The sequence below is a fragment of the Pseudorasbora parva genome, chromosome 7 (genome assembly GCF_024679245.1).
Source record: "Pseudorasbora parva isolate DD20220531a chromosome 7, ASM2467924v1, whole genome shotgun sequence".
NCBI classification, from domain to species: Eukaryota; Metazoa; Chordata; class Actinopteri; order Cypriniformes; family Gobionidae; genus Pseudorasbora; species Pseudorasbora parva.
Window position 1 is genome coordinate 33,378,387 of NC_090178.1, and position 14,627 is coordinate 33,393,013.

General features: G+C 38.5%; 1 protein-coding gene across 9 annotated transcripts in view; it reads left to right on the top strand.

The window, feature by feature from the left end:
• Positions 1-14,627, top strand: part of fam131bb (family with sequence similarity 131 member Bb) — a 75,231-nt gene that overhangs the window by 35,455 nt on the left and 25,149 nt on the right. For 2 of the 9 annotated variants that reach the window (XM_067449118.1, XM_067449124.1), the window contains exons 2-5: positions 5,492-5,529; positions 10,184-10,219; positions 10,646-10,751; positions 14,400-14,624. In XM_067449118.1, coding sequence (XP_067305219.1) covers positions 5,492-5,529; positions 10,184-10,219; positions 10,646-10,751; positions 14,400-14,624 — 405 coding nt within the window. Of the gene's footprint in view, positions 1-5,491; positions 5,530-6,148; positions 6,230-10,183; positions 10,220-10,645; positions 10,752-14,399; positions 14,625-14,627 lie in introns of all 9 variants that reach the window. The other 7 variants (XM_067449121.1, XM_067449125.1, XM_067449126.1 and 4 more) reach the window with 6 other exon arrangements.

The following is a 14,627-nucleotide window of genomic DNA, read 5'->3' on the forward strand; positions in this document are numbered from 1 at the left end:
TGTCCTTTGAACGGCTCAATTGCTTCCTGCTTCTATGAAGCCCATCCCTCCGAATAATGCAATGGTCTTAGATTGGTTAGATGGCCAAATGTAGTTTCATCATGTTTTTTTGCATAATGTTTGATTGACAGTTGTGTTAGGCAATAGGTTGCCTCATGTATTTTACGAGGATCCCGCCTGTGACTTCATGAATTGCGTTTATCTATTCACTTAGCCTGTAATTTGCAGTTGTGTGATAGAGAAACAGCATCGTTTTAAAATTCTATAAAAAGGACTTTTTAAAAAAAAAATCGCATTGACGCAGGAGAGAACCCATCCAAGACTTTTCAATTGCAAACGCAGGTTCATTCTGTAAGACTAGGAAGACACCAGGTGATTTTGTCAATTGTGATAGTGTAGGGGTTTGCTGCACTAAGTTTTGACACAATTCAAGCCACGATTCGAATCCGGCTTTTGCCGAAATCGATGTACTTCCTTTTTCTCATCACATATCCAATCGGAAAGGTGTTTATCGTCAATAAAGACGAAGAATATATTTGAAAAGTGGAAATAAAGCATTTGTTGTAACCGTTGCTCATATTTTGTATATGTGGACAGGTTGTGGACAGGTTCGCCCCTTCATGGTTGTTTGTTGGAGAAGTATAAAACAATTTAGTTAACTGCCTAGCATAGCCAAACCGCGTTGATCTTGATGCAACTAAAACACACAGAAAACATATCGTCACATACACATCAGTAAACAACACGATCGTGCATAGTTAATTTATCAATGGAGCATGCGATGTATGGTGTGTGTTTAAATATTTGTTTAGCTGACCACTATAGGTGTTGAACGCCATTCACACAAAGTGCTCTTTTTCATTCAAATGTGCTACTATTCCATTGTTGTTCTATGTAAACACTAGTCTGACATGCAAACCCGTTCCGCTTGCTACTGCTAAGGTTTAGTCACATACAATAGTCCATAAACTAAATAATGTCCTCATAAACTATGAGTAAACACACAAATGTTGACAAGCAGAATGAGATGTCGTCACGATACTGCATCCTACCCCCAGGCCTACTCCCCCTTCCGCCATTTTGGGAGGATTGTCCGCTAGGTATAGAGGGAATGCATCAATGTCACTTTCCCGCCGGAACACGCCCCCTCAGCCGGGGCTGAGTGGCAGAAGTGCTGCTGCCTGACCGGAGTATATAAAGGAAAACACGAGTTGAGCAAACAATGTAAGTTTAAACTAAAGTTTGGGTTTCATATAGTGTTCCCTACAATTTACCACAGATTAAGTGATCCATGGATAATGACATGCAGCAAGGAATCATGTTTCCCTGACATTTTTATGAGCCTGATTTCGACATGATTACTTATAACTGATCAGTCATCAATCATTTGACGAGTGCAAATACAGATACACACTGGATCATTTGCTAGCTCCTTTTCGCAAAAATATGCTATTATTACAAATTCTTACGGAGGATTACAGATCCTAGACAAGCAGTTATGGGCAGCGTTTCCCTCTTAAAACAGACGCAGCAGCAAGTTGGCAGTGGTTTGAGTGAAAAAAAATTACACGCTATTATCAAGTCCATCTCAAGCTCGGAACATGGGGTTCATGGACAAGCCTCCCCCTACCCCTCCTCTGGCGCCGGGCCTGGTTTTGTGTGTTTTTGCTGCATTCACGCTAAACCAGTGCTGCCTCTCAGTCTTTTTGCCACTCAGTAGGGTGTAATTGCAGTCGCTCCACCTGATGGTGACGTCACGTGCATTCCCTCTATTGGATTCGAACAGAGACTGGAGAAGAGATATTCTGATGATTACCATGTACATCATTTTGTACATGGCTGACAACTGTGTCCCGTCATAATAAAAGTCCCGCTGTTCGTGAGGTGTGTGTTGCTTAACAATTGCTCCAGCAGCCTTGTTCAGCTCCTCAACACTCTGTCCTGCTCTGCATCATACTACAGTAATGTTAATAACGCATCCATGAACGTGATTTCTGTCCGAGTCCTATCCCGATTCTTTTCCACCGGCTGTGAAGTCAAACCTGCCGTCATCAAACTACGCCTTTGTTTTAAATAGGCGACCTCAAGCGGACGAAAAAGTGACATAGTGTAGCTTTAATCTGCTCTGAAATCAGTTTAACAACACTTGTTTTCAATCTCATCTATATCCATATTGTCTAATTAATTAAAACAGTGCATCTGGTGCAAGAAGTTTATCTATAATCATTACACCATCTCTAAAAAAAGAAAGGACACCAACACCAAAATCCTTTCTAAATATCCCTCATAATTAGCACAGTTTAAGGTTACACATCCCAGCCCGTGTCAGGGCCGACTATGAAAGAATATTACTCATTTAATAATGTGAGAATCACCCTGAGACCATAACTGTATTTAAGCTTAATTAGCACAGGGCCTTCTGTAATTGAGTTTTTGCAGAATCAGGATTAGTCTGTGTAAGGAAGGAGCAAAATAAATAAATAAAAGGATAGGATTCGTTAATCATTCAGAAAGAGGCCTGAATACAGGTGACCTGTTTTCCACTGTATCTGTTTTATCCCACCATTTTTTATGTGATGGACTGCATAACTATTTAATTATGTTATTAGGGCACTTATGAAGTGGGCCAATGCATGAGAACTAATGGAATCTATAACAATTTTATGCTACAGTTGCTGGGGGCTAGAAAAATTAGTTTGTCACTCTCTTTTCTGTTTACTTGAATTCCTGTTTAACTCTGCCTTGCCACCTCCACATGTAGTCTTCCTTTCTCTCTTTCTCTATTGTTGTAGTGTTTTATCAGTAGGTCAAGCTGTGCTTATAATGAAAGAACAGCATGAACGTAGGCAGGTGAATGGTGTTGAGATCTGATTCAATTATGCATTCAGTGCAATCATTTTCTATTGTTAATGGCCCTAACCATTTGCTCTCATTACTAGAGATTCCATAAGGTGCCTTTCGCTTAAAATAATATTCACAGTGAACAATAGCAGGAAATGGCTATGATGGAGCATAAGGTCTTGTTTATGTACAGATTAACTGTAATAAGTTGATGTCCAGTGATGTGTTTAGGTGTTTTTTTTTGTTTTTGTTTTTACTATTTGCTGGTTTATTTTGCTGTTGCATGTATACAATCACCGGCCCCTTTATTGTACACCTTGCTAGTAATGGGTTTTGCCTTCAGAACTGCCTTAATTCTTCATAGATAACAAGGTGCTGGAAACATTCCACAGAGATTTTGGTCCATATTGACATGATAGCATCCATGTCACCACCAAAGGTGATCTATTGGATTGAGAACTGACTGTGAAAGCCACTTGAGTATTAATGAACTCATTGGCATGCTCAAAAAACCGTTTGAGATGATTTGTGACATGGCATGTTATGGTACACTGTGGTCATAAAGGACATGGACAGCAACAATACTCAGGCTTTGGCATTTAAACGATACTCAATTGGTACTAGGGGACTCAAAGTGTGCCAAGAAAATGTCCCTCACACCATTACACCACCTAAACCGTTGATACAAAGCAGGGTGGATCCAAGCTTTTATGTTGTGTATGCCAAATTCTTATCCTACAATCTGAATGTCGCAGCAGAAATCAAGACTCATCTGACCAGGCAACGTTTTTTCCAATCATCTATTTTCCAATTTTGGCAAGCCACCTTGAATTGTAACCTCCGTTTCCTGTTCTTAGTTGTCAGGACTGGCACCTGGTGTGTTTTCTGCTGCTGTAGCTCATCTGCTTCAAGGTTTGGCGTGTTGTGCATTCAGAGATGCTTTTTTCATATCTTAGTTGTAATGAGTTACTGTTGTCTTTCTAAAAAAAACCGGGACAATGTACAAATTGTGAATAAAAACAGAATGCAATGATGTGGAAGTTTCAAATTTCAATATTTTATTCAGAATACAACATAGATGACATATCAAAGGTTTAAACTGAGAAAATGTATCATTTTAAGGGGAAAATAAGTTGATTTTAAATTTCAACACATCTAAAAATAATTGGGACATGGCCATGTTTACCACTGTGTGGCATCCCCTATTCTTTTTATAACAAACATCTGCAAACATCTGGGGACTGAGGAGACAAGCCAACTGTCTTAGGTCTTCTTTGTCGCATCTTCCTCTTTATGATGCACCAAATGTTTTCTATGGGTGAAAGATCTGAACTGCAGGCTGGCCATTTTCAGTATCCGGAGCCTTCTTTTACACAGCCATGAACTTGTAATTGATGCAGTATGCAGTAACAAAAATAATTTCCCCCACAGAACTGCCACTCACTGGATATTTTCTCTTTTTTTGGCTCATTTTATGTAAACTCTAGAGATGGTTATGTGTGAAAATCCTGGTAGATCAGCAGTTTCTGAAATACTCAGACCTTTTTAGATATTAATGTTAACAAGCAGTTGAACAGGTATACCTAATAAAGTGGCTGGTGGGTGTATATTAGATGTTGCAACTAGACAACTGCTATAGATAAAGGTTATGAATCAATTAAAATATTTTAACTAATATTTAAACTTATTGCACCGAATGATAAAATTATCATAAATGTTTACATTGAACTACATTTTTACCTTCTGTGAATAATTATAGCCATTCAACATTTTATTTAAAATTGAATATGCCTAAACTGCAAATTATGCTATTAATGTATCATTTATTAACACATATTACAGAATAATTAATCTTACAACAACTTATATAACTTAAACTTCCAACAACCTATTATAATATTGGCTGTATTCATGTTTGCTATGAATACGTCTAATGTGAAATAATTCTAGAAGATGCTTCTGTTTTTGTCATTACTCTATTTGCTCTCTTTGTTGTGAATGAGAGTTGTCTGTCTTTTCTTACATCAAATCTTACTTTATGGATTCATTTTCAAGCTGCATATTTTATAGCATTACACACTTCTCTATATGCAACATGAGAATTGAAAGTTTTGTTACCTATTTCTGCATTCTTTTTAATTGGCTTCACAGTGCCAGCTGTGAGCATTTACACTTGCTTGCCCATAACTGTGAATAAAATATTATATTATTTCCCTACTATCACATATATATTGTGAAAGTGACAGTGATATGATTTCAAGGCCAAGTATGGTAACCTATTGTAAATCCTCTGCATTTAACCATTTACGTTATTGCACACACATTTCCAGCCTGTCTGTCAAACCATTAGGCCATGACTGTCCCATATTGTCACATGTAGTGTAGATTACAATTTATGATCATCTTTAGTCAATCTAATGCTTCGCTTAGTTTCTTCTTGTAACACAGTGCGACCAATTAGATGACATTGATTAAATTGGTAAATTCGTCATATCATTTTTAGATTTTTTTTTAAATATATAGACTTTTTTTAAATATATTGTAGCCACATACTCTTCCAATAACAACATATATGAACTGCTATTACTTTTTCTCTTTGAGTCTCAAAGCACCCTGCTATAATTTCCTTGCGTCTCTTTTCTCTCTCCAGCAGCAGATGGAGTTCCTGTGCAGAAAGATGGGGAACAGGTAAGGGAGCTGCCGATTGCACCAACATTCATTTTAAATGAACCAAATCTCTTAACAGAGCTGACATGCTATGACACACCACACCACAAATTCCTCATTAGGGAAAAATAGCATCCTGCTCCAAGATGGGGGCTAAGGTGTCCAGAACAGGAAGAGATTATCTCCGTTATGGAAGTGAGCCAGCTCTCCTCCATAAACGCAGAAAAACATTGCTAGCACATTAGCCTAGTTAACAGCATGTAGCTGGAGCTTACCAGAACGGGCTTGTAGTTTTGCTGTTCTAGTCGTTAGCATTTATTTTTGGTTAAGTTTGTGTGCTCCAAACTTCCAACGCCTCACATTCTTAAGAACTGACCCAGAAAGTAGGCTTACAGTATTTGCCTTCAGCTGCAGTGACACTGACTGATTCTGAGTCTGTACTTAAGGGTAAGATGATGATTTTGCTCAATGGATGCTCAGTATCACAAATGACACGTCACATTGCTTGCTTTTATTTCTTCGTCTTCTCTTGTCTCTGTCTTCCTACATACTGTTGCTAAATCTGAACGAGTAAGCACATTCATTTTTATCTCACACAAAGCATACATATGAGATTTCCTCCCTCTCTCTTTTTTCTAAGCTTTGAAGCTGATTCCATTATCAGACACGAGGTTTGCTACATGAAGACAGAAAATATGAAATTCAAAAGGTCTCTTCATGAGTATGTTCTTATTAATAAAATACATACACCTCTGTCATCTTTGTCACCCCTTTATGGTTCTGAAGTAACTGACTGAATATAAAAAATAAGAAAGCAAGTTATATTCAGTGTGACAAGATTTGAGGTCATTTTACATAGAGCCATAATGACAAAAAAACAAATGACTTTAGATATGTAAAGTGACTTATTTCTGAAAGAAACAGGATATTCATTTTATATATGATTATACGGAGTCCCACACATGACATGCAGGCGAAAAATAGGCTAAATCGTGCGCGTGATTTACTAATCCGTTCCCCCGATTTATAGATTGTGTGTGCGGTTTATTGAACAGGTAACAAATTAGTAAATTGTGTGGACGGTTTAGTAAGTTGAGGGAACGAAGTAGTAAATCGTGCGCACAATTAACTTTTTTTATTTCACGTCATGTGCAGGATTATGCACGTCATGTACAATTATAATTAAATACATGACCTTCTAATATTGAAAAAAGACCTCGCGCTCGCAGGACAGTACTGGCGACATTTGTAAACTAAAGTAGCTGAAGTTTGTCCAAAAAGTCACTAGATTTGTCGCTAGTCGCTTTTTTGAAAATAAGTCGCTAGAGGGGTCTGAAAAGCCGCTAAATATAGCGACAAAATCGCCAAGTTGGCAACACTGCTACAGAGGTTTTGAACTGAAACAGGATGCTTTTATACCAGGGGCGTGGTGAGCTGCGCCAGGGGCGTTGTGAGTTCCCGCCAGGGGCGTGGTAGTGAGCCGTTGGAAGTACAAACCTATGTAACGAAGTACCATAACGTCCAATAGGAAAATTCAACTGCAGTAGCCGTTCAACCTTAAGAGGGCAGCACTAAGACGTTTTTACACCATATATTATAGAATTTAAACACTTTAAACCCAACTGTCAAAACATTTACTCGACTCAATGAACAATAATAATAAAGCTCCATTCTTGCAGATCATTAACTAAAAAAAGTTGTTCTAGGGTTTAGTTACCCTTTAATCGCTCTCGCGGTACATTGTTGGCATACGATCGCGCAAGCTGCTTCAAGTCGAATACACTTATTGGTGCATATGACTCCCTTATGAAGATGATCACGCGTCACCCCCTACTGGTGTAACTATTTACTGCCTCCTTCGGAGGTCCCATTTGTAAGCTGCTTACATCATCGAGGATGCCTTATTTAAGAAAAGTTGGCATAACAAAATTTACTGTTAGTGTTTCTGTATTATTTTGCAATCTAAGAGTTACCTCGATGGCGTATGCAGCCGACAAATGTGACCTTTGGAGAACGCAGGGCTCAAAATGAGACGCCACTTATGTAACCTACAAAAAGCATCATTCAAAAGTTTGCTACACCGGAAAGTGTTTTCATATCACAGATAGGCTCTTCTTATCATTTTGAAAAAAGCAACAAAAAATATCCCTTTGCTGATCTGTTGAAAGTAAATAGTGTTCATTTTGATTTGGGGTTTTAAATTTGTGTTCTTCAGGAGGTTCTCAAATAGTTTTAACATTACTTTGATTTAATTTTAGGCTACTCATCATCTAATTCAATCCACAAATACTGAGAGCAAATCACCTTCTAAGCACCTGTGGAAAAAAATGCATATCCAGAAGCTTTTGTGCTAGAAATACAAAGCAAGTTAGCACTGATCTCAGCCCTTGAACCTCCCTGCCTAGTGTATCTCTTTACTATTGACACTGGTAAAAATAGTAAGTGTACTGTACTCGACAGTCTATTACAGCATTCACTAAATGCCCAACCATGTCTACAACACAGAGTGACTACAAGTGTTTGCTTTATTACTGTGGCAGTGCTGTTATAAAACAATCATACTACAGATTCTATTTTAAAGGCTATAGGAATTGTCTTGCTATAAGTTTAAGCTTTGCACATCGCTTTTATCTGTCAATCAGTCTGTCTAGGGTGTGAGGTCCTAGATTTTCATGTAGAATTTAGTAGTAGTCTGTCTGTCTGTCTGTCTGTCTGCCAAAGCAAACTTCACAATCATACTTTATCATACTATTGCTCATACTTAAGATTAGGGATTTGAACAAAACCTAAACCTTAAGTATTAAACTTCGGAATATCACTCATCCTGCACCGTTTCTGCTACAGACATGAGTGATACGTCAAATCTTGCGGCTTGTTGAGGAGGGATGTGCTATTACTTTTCTAAACAATTGTGTGATTTTCACCAGACAGACAATGAAACTGATCAAACTTTCATAGACTAATTGAGGACCTGAGCCATGGGTACCAGGATGTCATCTTTAAGATAGGCTCTTCTGACTTGAACCACCTAACAACCACCCAGAACATGCTACTAACGCCATAGTAATTTTATGAAACAATTCAGAATAACTTTGCAACCACCTTTGTGGCTGTGATTTTTAAGCACCTCTCATATTTTGTTTTGCAAATATTAAATTCTAGATATTTTCTTGCCACTATCAAACTGTCATTGATAGTACATAAGAACAAAACAAAGTTAAATGAATTCACCCAAAAATAGAAATTCTATAATTATTTACTCACCCTTTTTTCAATAGCCCTTTTTAAAACAAAACGAGAAATTTAAAATAATCTTCTGGCTGCTCTTTTCCATTCTATGACAGTAAACATGGACTGAAGCTTTCAATTATTTATCATCTTTATGTGAACAGACCAGAATTTGCTGGGGGAAAAAGTTATTATTTACTGAAAATCTTGACATATGCACTAGCTTTCTTTTGCGCCCTTAAGAAAGATCATGAGAGGATTTAGTAATGTCCAATTTACATTTCTTTAGAGTCTGATGTTTTCAATGAATCAATTGACTCAGTTCACAAAACCATTTTGAATGAGGCTGATCCGGTTCTTATTCATCTCGGTGATCTGGTCACCGGAAAGGCATTGTGGTTAGTTCATCACACAGAGCTTTCACGCAGAAGGCATTTTAGACAGAAGTATTGACAGTTTTTATGATACTTTTGTGGTAATTGAAAGCTTCAGTTTCAGTTCATTGTAACTGCAGCGACCAGTACATTCTTCTGAATTTCTTCTTTTGTACTTGAAAGAACAAAGGCCCTGTTTACACAGGTATTAAGATGCGTTTTGGTCGATCGGATTACAAGTAGACGAGGGAGACAAATACCCATTTATACCTGGTGTTTTAATCCATCTCTTTTGTCCACTTTCAACCACTTCTGTCCCGATTTCTTCGAGGGGAGGGTCTATGGGCAGAGAAGACAAAAAAATCAAAAACATACGAATAGCAGAAGTTTTAGTTTCTGTTCTAAAAGCCACAAGACCACGCTAAACAGGGTGAGTGCGTGTTAGAAATCAGGAATGGTGAGAGAATATTGTGTTTTGTATGTTTTTCGTCTTCAAACCAAACTTGGGTCTTCAGCCAAATAAGTTTAAATCCCACTAGCCGCTTCCCATAATTTTTATCCATTAGGTCAGGTGGAGAGTAGGTTGTCTTTTGTTGCTGTTGAACACATTCGACCACATGTGCATTTACACTATACGAAAGCAATTCGGTCTAAGGAAGTGGTCGAAATTGGACAAGCTCAAAACGTTTTAGACCCTGTTTACACCTGTATTTAGAGTTGTCCACTTGTGATCCGATCGACCAAAACAAATCTTAATACCAGGTGAAAACAAGGCCAAAGAAAGGAATGTACCTGAAGATGAGCAAATAATGACTGAATTTCATATTTAACTGTACTATTTCTTTATTTCACCTCTCCTTTAGTCCAGCCAAGAATTGGCTCCTCAGAATTAGGTTTTATTTTTTTTATTTCTCTACTTCTTCAACTTCACATGTTTTTAAAAATGCCTTGTTCTGTCACGATCTCCCTCTCCCTCCTCCTTTCTCTGTGGCCGTCTCTCTTGCTATTTTCTCCTCTTTCTCTCTGTCTATCCCCATCCCTTTCTTTCCCCATCCCTCCTTCCTCTCTCTCAGCATGGCCGAACAGACTTTTCATGGGATGGAATCAATGTAAGTGTTGTGAATATCATTCTCCCATTCCTTTCCTTTCGTTATTTCCTCTAAATCACAGATGTCCTCTATCTCACACCCCATTCCCTTGTTTGATCTGCCTCTCTTTTGCGATGACTTGTTGGTGTGCTGTAGTAGCTAGACTTTATTGCGGGCTTAAATGGCAAAATACTACACTTCCCATCATGCAAATGGACAAAGATTAAGGCTGTTGGGAAATGTAGTTCCACAACCTCTAGCAACCACTGTGCTAACTTTTTACCTAACTTCTCTCGTCACCTCTTTCCTTTCCATAAAATGCCATACTCCAAATTTTGCATTTCATTTCTGCTCTGGGCGCCTCACGCTCCACACAAACCATCTATTTCTCCATCTTTCCTGTTTTCTGTCCCATTTTTCTCTCTTGAATGCCTTCCTTCATTTCAGTTGTCCATGGAGGACACAACCTCAATCCTCCCTCGGCTGAAGAAGCGGAACTCCAATGCCTATGGAATCGGCGCTCTGGCTAAGTCCTCTCTGACAGGTGTGTCAGGTGTGTGTCTGTCCTGTCAAATGGTAAACTGACCCCATGTTGACTCCAGACTGAGATGGAGCCAACATGGACCCTTGTGGGTTTCCCTTTTCACCACCCGTTTCCATTTACAATGCTCTCCAATGGCTCGTGCCATTGGTGAATTCCAATATCCAAATAAGAATAGATCCCTGACAAGTAAGCGATATGCTTTCCACAATGCATTGTCATATGACTTTCCATTTTATCCTAAGAGGTGGTTGATGGGAGAGGCAGGTTTGTGTATGTAAAATGCCCATGGAGTGAAGTGCGGAGATTTAATCAGTGTGTTGTCTTTTAATATTGTTGTTTCTCAGACTCCTGTTTTTTTTCGTGTTTTCGTACTGTTACATGCAGTGCGGTGTGTTAGCCCTAAATGAAAGATCCTCTTCTTGAACTTTAATTAATTCATATAATCATCATTCCATAAGAACTTGAGAAATCTCTGATATAGCTCTGTATGTAATGCACTGGTTGAAATATTGACTATTTAAGTAGCAAAGAGCAATTCATTATTTCCTTCTCAGTATTTTATATAAGGGCTCCACACAGAATTCATGGTTATCAAACAGATCGTTACAGCCAAGGTTTAGTCTATTACAGATGTAGCTTCATTGAATAAGCTAAAACTAGTAAAAGAGAAACTGCTAAAACTAGTAAAAGAGACTGTTAGCTATTATGGTGTGTAGATCTGCATTAGTGTGGAAAGATGTCATTTCAAATTTCCATTGTCACTAAAACTTGATTATTTATTTTTCCATACCATAACCATCTCATTATGGAGGTAATTTTCATTTACTTATCTCACCAGCACAATCATTTTACACTGAAAATTTGGGTTAGACAAAAATATTTAAAACATTAAATACATTAATAAAAAAAGAATCTAGTTGATTTTTTATTTTACAATAGCATAGTTACATAGCCTTCTTAATTTCACTTTTAGAAAGTGCTTATAAATGAATACAATCTTAAAGTGCCATGGGCATGGCAAAAATAAAAATATTGGTGGTAAAAATTAAGAATGAAAACGTAATTTGACATTCTTATATTTAAGGCCTGTTCACACCAAGAACAATAAAGATAACTATATGTGTCCACACTAGAGGACGATATCGTTTTATTTCTTCTAAGCTCATGCTTGTCTGTCACTTTAATGCTCAAGCTCATTACTGCAGGATTGATTTTGATTGGCTGAATGTTTCTATTGTTTATCAGCTGGATAAAATCCAACGATATCGTAGAGAACTATATCTTTGTTATCAATATAGTTATCGTCCTTGATGTTGGACCTTGCTATCGTCCTTAAATCCTTATCCAGTAAATTACAAGAGTGTAAAAACTCATAGGTTAAAAAAGGGGCATACATGATAAATGGTCTTTGCCATGTATCCCATCGCTCTACACATTTTGTTTGTCTCTCTTATTGAACACACCTGATTCAGATCATCAGTTCATTAGACAAGAGCTTTGTGAACTGAACTAAGGGCAAGTTTACATGACAACAATGTACTTATAACTGTTTTTCGCGTAAAAACGACTACAGTATCACCAAGACCACCCGGATCCACAAAAAACAATTCTGTAATATGCTTTTAGGCCAGTAGTTGGCGACATCACTTTGTAAAGAAACTACACGCCTATAGAACACGAAATGCACGACATCATGGTTTCACACATTATTATTTTTGCAGTTTGCAAGGAGATGATATATACGATATCGTTTTCAAAAACGTGCACTTTGAAAAAACCTTTAAAGTTTGCATTTTCAGGCCCCAAAACACTGTTGTGTAAATGAACAGCAAAAAGCACATTAAAAAGTTTTTTCATTTTTAGTAGAAAACTGTGTAAACAACCTTGAGTGTTTCAGATAAGAGAGACAGAAAATGTGCAGAGCAGAGTGTCTCTAGAATTAAAAACCACTGGGACAGTGGATGACACTTCTATATAATAATTAGCAAAACTAAATTATGACAGACAAAAATAAATTATGATGAGCACTTTTTAACTCAGGCCTTAAGAGCTAACAGTTCATGATTGTTTGTAGTGCAACCTCTGAGCATGCTAATCTATTCCTATTTTCCATGTTACACCATCCCACAACCCTGTGCTGCGTCCGAATATGCCTACTTCCATACTATATAGTAGGAGAAAAACTGTATGTGAGCTGAGCGAAGTGTGCATATGATAGACAATTTACTATCCCATGAGACCACGGGAGAGGATTAATGAATGGAGGTGCGACTATAGGTCACATGACAATGACAACATGGTGGATGTAGTACATGCAAATTTTATTTATACCTCACACATTCATACTACACTCACCTAAAGGATTATTAGGAACACCTGTTCAATTTCTCATTAATGCAATTATCTAATCAACCAATCACATGACAGTTGCTTCAATGCCTCTAGGGTTGTGGTCCTGGTCAAGACAATCTCCTGAACTCTAAACTGAATGTCAGAATAGGAAAGAAAGGTGATTTAAGCAATTTTGAGCATGGCATGGTTGTTGGTGCCAGACGGGCCGGTCTGAGTATTTCACAATCTGCTCAGTTACTGGGATTTTCACACACAACCATTTCTAGGGTTTACAAAGAAAGGGAAAAACATCCATCTCGTTACATCCGAGGAATGCAGCAAAGCATTAGTGAATCCACAACACGCACAACCTGGCGGATGGGCTACAACAGCAGAAGACCCCAACAGGTACCACTCATCTCCACTACAAATAGGAAAAAGAGGCTACAATTTGCACAAGCTCACCAAAATTGGACAGTTGAAGACTGGAAAAATGTTGCCTGGTCTGATGATTCTCGATTTCTGTTGAAGCATTCAGATGGTAGAGTCAGAATTTGACATAAACAGAGTGAGAACATGGATCCATCATGCCTTGTTACCACTGTGCAGGCTGGTGGTGGTGTAATGGTGTGGGGGATGTTTTCTTAGCACACTTTAGGCCCCTTAGTGCCAATTGGGCACTGTTTAAATGCCACGGCCTGCCTGAGCATTGTTTCGGACCATGTGCATCCCTTTATGACCACCATGTACCCATCCTCTGATGGCTACTTCCAGGAGGATGATGCACCATGTCACAAAGCTTGAATCATTTCAAATTGGTTTCTTGAACAAGACAATGTCTTCAACTCTACTAAAATGGCTCCCAAAGTCACCAGATCTCAACCCAATAGAGCATTTTTGGGATGTGGTGGAACGGGAGCTTCGTGCATCCCACAAATCTCCATCAACTGTAAGATGCTATCTTATCAATATGGGCCGACATTTCTAAAGAATGCTTTCAGCACCTTGTTAAATCAATGCCACGTAGAATTAATGCAGTTCTGAAGGTGAAAGGGGGTCAAACACAGTATTAGTATGGTGTTCCTAATAATCCTTTAGGTGAGTGTGTATAGAAAGTACTTTTTAATGTCTGCGAAGTAGCTTTTAAACCAAATGTAGTACCTACTATACAGTCTGCAATTTCGGATGCGGCACTAGTTTCTGACCAGGTGCGACCTTGGACTGTAAAGATATTTTACTTAATTTTCTTGTTTTTTCCCCCCTCTCTCTCCCTAATCTAAAACACTTCTTCTCGCTGTCCACCCCCTGTCTATTCTTCCACTTCAGGGGTGTCTCGCTCTATGAAGGACAAGGTGACAAAGCCAACATTGATGGCCCAGGGGCGCGTGGCGCACATGATTGAGTGGCAGAGCTGGGGCATGCAGACGGTGGGCGCGGGGGGCACAGTAGGGGGACGCACCTCCAGTCTGCACCTTCAACAAGAGCGCAAGCTGGAAAATGACGCATACAGCGACCTCAGTGATGGAGAGAAGGAGGCTCGCTTTGCTGCAGGTG